The sequence below is a fragment of the Tasmannia lanceolata genome, unplaced genomic scaffold (genome assembly GCF_043159265.1).
Source record: "Tasmannia lanceolata isolate RefF3 unplaced genomic scaffold, GAP_Taslan_0.1 ptg000024l, whole genome shotgun sequence".
In the NCBI taxonomy this organism is placed as follows: domain Eukaryota; kingdom Viridiplantae; phylum Streptophyta; class Magnoliopsida; order Canellales; family Winteraceae; genus Tasmannia; species Tasmannia lanceolata.
In genome coordinates, this window is record NW_027518701.1 from 6,777,540 (window position 1) to 6,788,477 (window position 10,938).

The 10,938-nt window shown below is 42.9% G+C and overlaps 1 protein-coding gene across 1 annotated transcript; it reads left to right on the top strand.

Moving 5' to 3' along the window:
* The first annotated feature begins 7,650 nt into the window (after positions 1 to 7,650).
* On the top strand, positions 7,651 to 9,690 carry LOC143856965 (uncharacterized). The gene is made up of 2 exons (XM_077367247.1): positions 7,651 to 9,315; positions 9,400 to 9,690. Exons 1-2 carry the CDS (start codon positions 7,651 to 7,653, stop codon positions 9,688 to 9,690), a joined length of 1,956 nt encoding a protein of 651 aa, XP_077223362.1.
* Positions 9,691 to 10,938: the final 1,248 nt, after the last annotated feature.

Here is a 10,938-nt window from a genome sequence, read left to right on the forward strand (position 1 = left end):
TTCGATCTTTTCTCTGTCCCATTTAAGCATTTGTTTTGGGTTATAATCTTTGTCATTTGTTTTGGGATTGGTTGCGGTCTTGTCATTTACAGCTTCGATTTCCCTACCATATGCCATTTCATACAAAAATCAAGACTCATGTGGCTCATTCATCTTGAGACCAGTCATTTCAAGTATCTTAATTAGCTCAAGGCTAATAATGTGAACTCAGATTTGTTTGCTCTTAGTCGAGGCAGTGTGTAAACAGTTCTCGTACAAATCATATCTGCTTCTTGGATTAAGTTTAAAACATGGGCAATGAAGGGGATCATTTTGGTCAGTCATGTTGAGGAATCGATGAATTCTATCTAACCTTCATTGGAGTAAAAAAACTTTGTTCAGCTTGTACGTGTTTTGTAAGGAATTTGGGTCAACTTCTCTCTCTCTCTCTTTTACGGAATGATATTCCGTTTAGAATTGATACCAACACAATTATGCTTAGTTAACTATGCAAACCCATTCTATCTTTTTTTCCCCTGTTACCAATCAATTCATACTCTAAAGGCCATTAAAGTCTTCCTTTGGAAGGGGTTTTCTCACTGGTAAGACTTAGAGTGAAAGGATTTATCGCCTTTGGGAGCTGGTAGGTTGTTGTAGACATCCCATTTTGCCCGGACCATTTTCCCCAAAATCGAATAAATTCTCGAAATCGAATAAAATCCCAATCCCGAAGTTGAGTCGAGATCCCGGAACCGAATCTCAAAATTTTCGAAAAATCAAACCCGAAAACCCTAAAAATGCCCATTTCCATATATTTTGGAAATCGTTTGAAAGCCTAGGTGATCTCTGAACCCCATTGGCATCCTTCGTTCAATTGCCCTGATCCTCTATCTCATTTTCGTAAAAATTTGAAAGAGTTACAAAATACCCCTGAGTTTTGGTATTGGCACCTCTCTATACAAATTTCTCAAGTGTGGATGATGCTAACTCGACCTCTCCTTGATATTTTACTAACTTACCTTGTCTCTTAGTGTTTAGACCGTGATTAAATGGGTACATTTTTGAATTAAAATCTGTCAAAGGACACGCTGAGTTTGTGTGATTATCAAAGCGAGGGTGAGGTTGTTTCATTTGCAAATGGAAGGGGGTTGATTTAAACAAGGAAGGTGTGACAATACCAAACCCTTGTATTAAAAAGAGAAAGATATATTTGTCTTCTTTTTTTATTACTTGGGGCAGCCCACTCAAGTGCAAAAGAAAGAAATAAAATACACTAGATGGGGGACTGCCCGTGAGAGAGAAGGGGGCATAATATATCATTTCCCATTTACAAAGGGGCATTATTGGAAATTTCCATTGCTTCCTATACAAGCCACAAGCATAGGCCATTAGATCAAAGAGGTGAAGTGTAGGGCTTAGATCAACTAGAATATTCTAGGTTTTAGGGTTTCTAGGAGGGCATTAAGGCTAAAAGAGAGAGATGGATGGCTGAGATGAGAAGGGAATGAAATGGATGGCTGAGATTAGGAGGAGGGTTTTAACCCTAGCTATAAAAATAGAAAATCTCGTGGGTAACGGGAGGGAGGCAAAGATTTTTCTAAAAGAAAAACGGAGAATAGCAGAGGGAGAGGAGGATACACAGAGGAGGGGAGAAAAAAGAAAAGAAAGAGAGTAGCAGAAAAGGAGGAGACCGGCCACCACCAACCACCACCACCATCCTCAGCTCCACCACCACCCAACCCTTCCACCACCAAACCCTCTTACCGCAGCCACCCCCTACCTCCTCAATTTTCAACATCTAAACCCATTTCAAACAACCCCCAACCTCCATTGATTCCGGTGGCCTTACCGGAATCCAGCACCACCACCTCAACCTCCACCTCCATTGAAATCCCCCACCATTTCCTTTACCCTTATCACCAAACCCATTTTATTTTTCCCAACTCCTCCTCCAACCGAACCACCCAATCACCACCACCATCGTCATCCACCAACAACCCAAACCCTTCTTCCAACCTCGTCCACCGGAATCCAGCCACCGGATTCCGGTACCAACCCTCAGCAGACCCCATTTTTTTTGTTTTGTTTTGTTTACCTCCTAACCCAAATCAAAACCCATCTCTGCAAATCTCTACCTCCGACCGGATCCGCCGGCCAATCTCCACCACCACCGTCATCCACCAACAACCCAAACCCTCTTCCTCTTCCACCCTTCTCCAACCACCATCTCCTCCACCTCACGTCCAACTTCTTCTCCTTCATCTATTTTTAAAAGAAAAAAACAGAGCAACAGAGAGAGTAGGAGAGAGCAGAAGGAGAAGGAGAAAGAGATCCCCATCGTCTTCCTCGGCAATCTTGCTGGAGCTCCGGAATCCGAACCCCAAATCCGACGCAGCCATCTCCTCATCCACCACCCCTTGAAACCCACATCAAAATTCAACCCCATCACCATTCCCACCCCAAACCCACTTCGAAAACCCCTCTCCTCCATCCAACCACCATCTAACCCATTTTTGTTTTTTTGTTTTTATTTACAAACCTACACCAGAGCAACCATTTTTGCCAGCCACTTTGTCTTCTTCGACCATTCCCTCCGGCAAATCTCCATTAATTCCAACCCCATTTCACGCCCCATTTCTGCAACTCAAATTATCATCTTCAACCCACTTCCCTGTTCCGACCATTTACTTCTCCATCTCCTCGTTTATCGCCATCCTCACAACCCATTACCCATTTTCCACAAATCTAACCTCGTCCTTCTTTTCCATAGCAGCCGACATTGTAAATCCCTTTGAAACCCATTTCAAATCCCCCACTTCAATTTCCTTAGGCCATATTCCTTCTCCGATCGTATCATCCGATCTCACCGGCACCCCCTTCGCTTCAATTCCGATCGCCATCAATCAGTACAAGCTCTCGCTACTGGTGTTACCATCATCTCTTGTTCCATCACCGGCGATCTTCGTCAAGTCTGACGGATCCCATCAGATCCGGCAGCAAAGAGGACTCATCGCCCAACACAAGGTGATCTTCTGTTCTTTTTTTGTTTTTGTTTTGTTTCAATTCGTTAATCAGAGTGCGGGTTCTATGATGGTTTTCTATTTGTTTTACTGCTTGTTGGTTGATGCTCATTTCTCGTTTCTTATCCCCATTGCTTGTTATTCCATGACCATCTTCATTGTCTGTTTCCATGGCCAGAGTTGGGCCTCTCTATTCAGTAGGTTGTTTAATAACCTTGTGGAGTGAAAGAGTTAGTTGAATCATTGTCCTTGAGTAATTAGAGAATTTTTCCTTTTCTCATATGTGGATTGCTGATACCACCAAGGCTTTATTACTTACATACAAATTGCTTGATGTTCTCTGTTGGATTTAGTCCCAAAAGAAAATGTCGTGAAGCACATCGATCTGTAATGATAGTAGTGCAATTATCGAAACAAGGGTGGCCCATGTCATTGCTTTAGCTGATGATATAGGCACTATTATGTTTAATAAGTGCACCAGCCGAATGTGTTTCTACTGTCCTAACTAATCTTCCATGACCCTTAGGTTGCTCAAGGAGCCTTAAATTCATACATCATAGAGGCTCCCTTGAGGACGGTGTTGTTATAATGTATGCGAGAATCCCTCTAATTTTGAGATTGTATTGGCCATTTATTGAATTAAAGAGCCCATTTCGAGGTTCCTCTCATTATGTTTCGGAACTTTCATCGAGTGTAGGGATTCCACCGACTTTCGTGAACACTTCCGTCGAGTTACGGTGATGACAGAATGATTCATGAGCCAACCCTTTGCCCTTCACATCCTCTTTCCCTTCTTAGGATTCTTACAGGGTATAGGGGTTTTCCGTTTTTTCTGAGGTCATCATTTCTTATAGGATTCAGGGGTTCCACCTTGTCTTCTTCTTGGGACTACTCTTTTCACGTTCTTTGGGATACTCTTTGCATTTCGGGATCCCATTGATTTTGGGAATACTTCGTTACTTCTCTCGGGTCAAGGCGATGACGGACGGCAACCTCTTGAGCCAAAACCCCCTTTCAATCAAAAGGGATAAAAATACATAAAAATAAAATAACAAAAATCCAAAAAAACATCTAAAACCACTCAAAGCGTATTTCGAAATGCTGTTTCGAACTACGTTGGCTTGATCCCTTTTTACAGGGTACGTAGGCAGCTTGGGATCGTCATCCCAAGTTCAGTCAAATTTTTCAGTAAAATCATTTCAACCTTTCAAAAAAAATCATTTCAGCATCCAAAAATATCTTTCAAGCTTTTCTCAAAAATACAAAAACCAAAATGGGCAAGGATGGTGATTGCCAGGTCACTCGGACCCTTCTTTTCATTTCATTTTCGATTTTGATCGTGGTTTGCCGGTTTTATCGGTTTTCCGACGTTTTATAGGGTTTTGGGACGGGCGAGGACGTAACGTGGCCCCTTCACGGGGGTTGCCCTTGCTGAGCCTAACGATAGGCTATGACGATCGCGAGACTTGTCCGATCTTTAGCGGATTAGGATCACTGAGCTCGATTCCCTTAGAATCGCTCCCTGAGTCTATCGTATGTCCCATTTTCTTTTTTCTGGCATTTTGGGTTTGCGCATACCGTCTATTTTCTGATTCCTTTCTTCCCTCGCATCTTTTAGTTTATCGTGTGTTTGTCTTTGGTTCCTTGTGTGTTTACTTTCAGCTTGCTTATTCCTTGTGCGTTTAGTTTCACATGCTTAGCTGTAGATATTTACTGCTTTTCTGCTTATCATATCTGCTATTACTTGCTTAGCTGTAGCTGTGCATGCGGATGTTATTGCTTTCGTAGATGTGATGGGTTAGGAGTAGATGCGGTGAGTCAGGATTTGGATGTTTATTTTCTTTTGCCCATTCCCGGGTCATGCATGCTTAGATAGACGTTTCTTCGGGGGTGCTCGTTCCCATTTCACATGATTTTAGCCCAAAACTCTTCAAAATTAATTAAAAATGGCAAAAGAGACCAGGTGCTTGCACTTGGGCGAATTGGGGGCGCTTAACACCTTCCCCATTCGTCATCAGGCACGGACTTTTGCATCTCTGGTTATCCGTTGCAACAGAGTATTTCATGGGATCCAGGGCCTACTTTCTTGGATGGCGACTCTTCTTTGTTATAGGTACATCTTGGTTCCGGGCTAGTCCTTGAATCGAGAGGTATCTCATTTATATCGCCACCCATGCTGTGAGTGGCACCATTTCGAGAGTTCCTTGGTAGAGCTCTCCTTCACATTGTGGAGATCTTAGAGGATCGGCGTGGGATCTTATGTCCCGCGCCCAGCCGTCCTCGGGATCGGGGTCCACAGGCTGGCGACTCTGCTGGGGAGTTCTTGGAACATTGCCTAACTCTGTAAAAATGCCATTTTTCTTAATTTTGGAAGAAATTTGGACTAAAATCATTTTAAATGGGAACCTTTTCCGTTAGAATGCCAGGGGCACCAAATAGGTGCGTAAATTAAAACAAGGGATTCACACACTGCACAACATGCATTATCATATATTTCTTTCATTATATTTTATTCTTTCGTTGTTTTTATTGTTGGCTCCACGGGATAGATTTGGCGCGTACCAGACTGGATGTCATTACCTTATGGGCCGTTGAATCTATTTCCAAGCTATGCGCCAATGCTGCAGCCGTAACCACTAGGCGTACTTGTGTTTACAGCAGCCGATGAGCAATGAAGCATACTATGTATAACATTGGGCGTACTTTTGTTATACATATTAAGTATGGTTCATACGCATAGTGCCCGATAGATTGAGTCCGGAGCCCTACTTTGTTTTATATATTATGTATATACTTACTGACTTAGTGAAACCCAACTAGAAAGTGCCCGTGTTTATATATGTATATATTGCATTCATATGGGGATGAACATGTGTTGCTTAAACATGTGGAGCTTAGAGTTAGGAGCCTTGACCCATTTATAGACTAGGGTAGTTCACCTCGTGTGGCTACAAATGCGGTCCGAGTACACTCACTTGTCTGTCATGAGTCGAGACTTCCTTGACTCCGCTAGATTAGACTAGGATTGGTGCCCCTGGTTAGGATGTATATATATGTATATATATTTATTTACTAGATTAGGGTCTGCTTATTTAGATTTTCTTTCATAATCTAATCCATTCTCCCTATCCATCCGTCTTTTGGATTATGATCAGATCATTAGTTTCACATCATTATCTTTATAGCCATGATCTATCTTCCCTGAGCTTGATCCTTTGATCGATCTTGATCAGATCGCTCTGCATGCCAATTATGAGTCTACTTTGCCATTATCACTACCAGAGTGTGTGTTCTTGCTGAGAGCCCTGTTTCATCTTGACCATGTCAGCATATTCTTTATGCTTGGTTGCCAAGACCCTCATTGTAGAGTCGTTATGCTGCCAGATTTTCTCCAAAAACCTTAAGCGTAACCATTATCCTTTAGGGTTATTGATAAACCATGTGCTTACCGTACCATATCTCCTAGTACAGCTGTCATGCTGCCGGATTTTCTCTAAATGTCCTGAGTGTGGTCATCATCTTTTTAGGCTTGTTGCTAAACCATGTACTTACCTTACCACATCTCTCTGTATAGTCGTTATGCTGCCGGATTTTACCCAGAATATATTGAGTGCGACCGGTATTCTTTAGGGTTATTGAGGAACCATGAGCTTACCTTACTATGATCCTTCTATGGGGCCGTTATGCTGCCGGATTTTATTTAAAACCTTCTGAGTATGGCTTTATGCTTTAGTGTTAGTGATAAACCAGGAGTTTACCATGCCGTGATCCTTTTTGTAAGGCCGTTATGCTGTCAGATTTTTATCTCAAACACTCTAAGTGTGATGGTTATCCGTTTAGGTTTGAGGGGCCGTCATGATCCTTCTTACAATTGTTGTACTGCTGGTTCTTACCCAGAGGAGAGATGTGTTCGTATTACCTCTTGTTTCAATTTGTGCATAACATTCTTTCTGATTATCTTAATTTAAAATTAGTGTTCTTACTTCCATTTCAGGAGTCTGAGTTAAGCAATAATCATTGCTTCGAAAAAAGTTACCATTTCACAGCCTACTTGGTCCCGACAATCTTCTACGTCAAGACTAAGTCGTAGATCTTCTTCACCTATCTCATCAGCTTTATTTCCGCTTGTCTCCCCTAGTCTTAACCAAATGGTTGAGTCAAATGAGATGTTGGCTGAAATGAGAGACATGATGAGGAACCTTACAAGAGAGGTATCTTCCCTAAAGGAAGAGGTTACTCAGTTGAAAAGTGAGAAAGCCACTGCATCGAAACAACCTGTCGTCCAAAATCCTACTAATGTGATTCCAGGCTTTAATCGGTCTGTCATCTCCCCCGAAGATGATTTCTTTGACGAGCAATATGTAGAGGAGAATTGTCTTCCGCAATCAGCTAAGCTAGGCAAAGAGAAGGAATTGGTCGATAAAGTTGAAAAATTGACTCAGCAAGTTGAAAGCATGCAAGTTAAGGGCCCAAAGAAGATCAATATGTCTGACTTTTCTCTTTTCCCTAGTGTCACTCTTCCTCCAAAATTCAGAATGCCAGATTTTGATAAATATGATGGGACGGGGTGCCCGTGGAGTCATCTGAGGTCGTTCATTTCAAATTAGAAGGGTATGGGCTGTCTCCAGAGCAGATCGCCAAGGTGTTTCCGATGTCTCTAACAGGAGTAGCTAAGAAGTGGTTCCTTCATCTGAAACCAGAAGAACTCAGAACTTTAAACGAAATTGCTAACAAGTTTGTTGAGCAATTTTCGATGGAAGAAGGAATTGAAGTTACGAAGAGGGATCTGAAAGCAATAAAGCAAGGACCTCAGGAAACGTTTACCCCTTTTGTAAGAAGATGGAGGAGAAAAGCGGCCCAGATGACTAACCGCCCTTCTGAAGAAGATCAGATCAAAATTGTGGTCAAGAATTTGTCTCCGCAGTATTACCACTTCATGGCGACGCAGTATTATTCTGATTTCAATCACTTGATCAAGACAGGAACCATAACTGAAGATGCATTGCTGAAGGGTTCTCTGGCGAAGTCATCTTTTGATCCAAGGAATGGAAAGAAACCAATGGTAGTTTCAAAGCCTGAAGTTAACAATGCGGTTGCTGCGCACCCTATGAGAAGAGTTGTAGCAGAGACTGAGCAGCCAGCGAGGAAAGCGCCAAGGCATTTTGATCCGCTACCTTACCCTTTATCTGTCGCTCTCAAGAAGTTACTAAGAGACAAAAAGATCACTCTCTTAGAACCGAGACTTCCACCACCTATTCTCCCAAGATATTGGCGTGAAGATCAGCATTGTGCATATCATCAAGGAACAGGGCACCTAACAGATAACTGCATGGCCTTGAGGCATAAAATTCAGGATATGATAGAAGCGAAAAAAATTGCTGTATTTAAGCCAAACACTACCCGGAATCCATTACCAGCTCATGCTGCGCGGCCTCCACCTACAGTTGGGGCGGTTTTTACTGAAGAGCCTTTCCTTGACCCTGCTTCCCTAATTTGTGCTATCGCTTCCGACTCACCGGCTGTCTTGGCATTTGGCGAAGAAGTTGAAGAAGTAGAGGAAGAGAAACCTTATGTGCTGGGCGGAGACAAAGATGATTATGCTGAGTCTTCTACTGGTCCCTACATCCTTCAATGCGATGAAGAGGAAGTTCAAGATGTGGTTCCGTATGTTTTGAGCTTTGATGACGATGACTTTGATTTCTTGAACGATCAATGTGACGAAGTCCGCCATGTTACTCGAGGTGGGCGAATTTTCAAACCCGCCGAGTTAAGAGCTGAGAACCCAGCTGAAGTTGTAAGGGCTGCAGAAGCACAGAAGCAGAACAAGCCGAGTTGCGAAGAGGAGGATGAGAGTCTTTTACGTCAACTTAAAAAGACCCAGGTCAATATTTCAATTTGGGGTTTGCTCATGGCGTCCCCAAAGCACCGTCAAGTTGTACTAAGAGAGTTGAATGCAGCACAAGTATCTGTAGATATTACATCTGATGAGCTGGTTGGTTTAGTAGCAATGGCTAGGGTGTCCAAGACTCTTTCTTTCACTGATGAAAATCTGACATCTGAGGGTCACAATCATATGCGTCCACTGAAGATCACTGTTGTCTGTAACGGTAAGAAGGCTTCAGATGTATTAGTTGACAACGGGTCCGCACTGAACGTATGTCCGTTAGCCACTGCTACTGTCTTGGGATTTGGGCCGAATGACTTCATCCCTTCTGAGCAAGGAATTTTGGCGTATGACGGTACCAGACGCGATGTTATTGGAACGCTAGCAACTGAAATTCTGATAGGAGGAGAAATCTTTGAAGTAGAGTTCCAAGTGCTCGATATCAAAGCGTCTTTCCTTCTCTTGCTTGGCCGACCTTGGCTCCATAAGGTTGGAGTTATCCCTGAACTGCACCAGAAACTGAAGTTCATCAGAAACAACAGAGTGATAACAGTCAAGGGTGATCCTGATTTGGAGGTAGGCCAAATTTTGCAAGAGGGTACCTCAGAAAAGAAAGGTGATGTTAGTCTGGCCGGGTTCTCTGTAGAAGTCACAGCCATATCATTTGAGAAAGCAAAGAATGAAGAGATTTTGTTCCTCACTAGCACTAATCCCCGGGTTGTAAAGATGATGCGTAAACAGGGGTACCTTCCCGGTGCGGCACAATCATCAGGGGATAGTCGAATGGCCTGTAATGAGAAAGAATGAAGATTTGTTCGGACTCGGATATGAACCTTCTCGTGATGAGATTAGAGAAATGAGAAATTACATGCGGAAATGGTCCGAGCTCCGTCGCCAGGGTCTAGAGCTGCCGATGAAATCATTTAGTCTGATCAGAAATGGTAAGTACCGCAGAGAGGGAGATGACTTTGCATTCTATGGGTTCGCAGAGCCGTGGGTTGATGAGTTAACAGGGCAAGAGCTGCCGGGGTTTGAGATATTTTTTGATATGGAGCTGCCAGATGAGTACCCGAGTTTGCAGATTCATGAGATCGAACCGGAGGTTGATTGGGCTGATATCCTTGAGCCGTGTCTTCTGAATTCGCTGTTCCAGGTTGAGTTACCGATTGTAGCCATGATCGGAGGAGATGCGCTGATCCTTGATCCTGAAAGCCTTATCACCCCAGCTGAGGGACCCCTCACGAACTGGAGTTCCCAAGTCATACCCCAAGTCGGCATCCAGTACAGTCCTGTTTCTATCAAAGAATCCGTTGTCTCTAGCTATATGTCCATTTCAGAGTCAAAAATAGAGTTTGCTATATCTGATGCTTCTTTTGATGCAGGTACAGTTGTGATCGAGCCCGTTGATGAGGAGTCTTCTGATGCCGTTGTTCAGTCTGATGCAGAGTCCGTTGCATCTTCCGTTGAGTCTACCGAGTCTGTCAAGTCTGTTCATACGATAGTCCAGTCTGATGAGTCTGTAAAGATTTCTAAAGATTTCAATACTGAGCCCATTGAAGGCGCGTCAACAGATGTAACTTCGATTTCTTTGAATGAAATAAAAGACTCTTCTTTTTATTCGCCTGTCTCTACTTCAGTTTCTGCTTCTTTATCTGATCAAATTGATAATAATAATAATCAAGACTCCCCCTCTAATGAGGATGCCGACGAAACTCCCCCTGAAATCAAACACATGATTAGGCAGGAGGAGCAGCGTCGAGCAAAACCATTCGAAGAGGAAATCAAGACCATCAATATTGGTGATGAAACCCTAATTCAGGAAATTCAAATTGGCAAAACATTAACTCCCGAAGAGCGTGCGGAATTAATTGCCCTATTAAAGGAATTCAAAGAAGTTTTCGCTTGGTCCTATGATGACATGCCAGGATTAAGTGAAGACATTGTTCAACATAGACTTCCCCTAATCTCGGGTGCCAGGCCGAAAAAATAAAAACTCCGAAAAATGAAACCAGAGTGGGACTTGTTGGTCAGAAATGAAGTTCAGAAACAATTGGA

Excerpts from the sequence above, each read along its gene's own strand:
- LOC143856965 (XM_077367247.1), top strand. The coding sequence starts at position 7,651 with ATGTCTCTAACAGGAGTAGCTAAGAAGTGGTTCCTTCATCTGAAACCA. Across the intron at positions 9,316-9,399 it reads TCTTTGAAGTAGAGTTCCAA|AAACTGAAGTTCATCAGAAA; the intron begins GTGCTCGATATC and ends GAACTGCACCAG.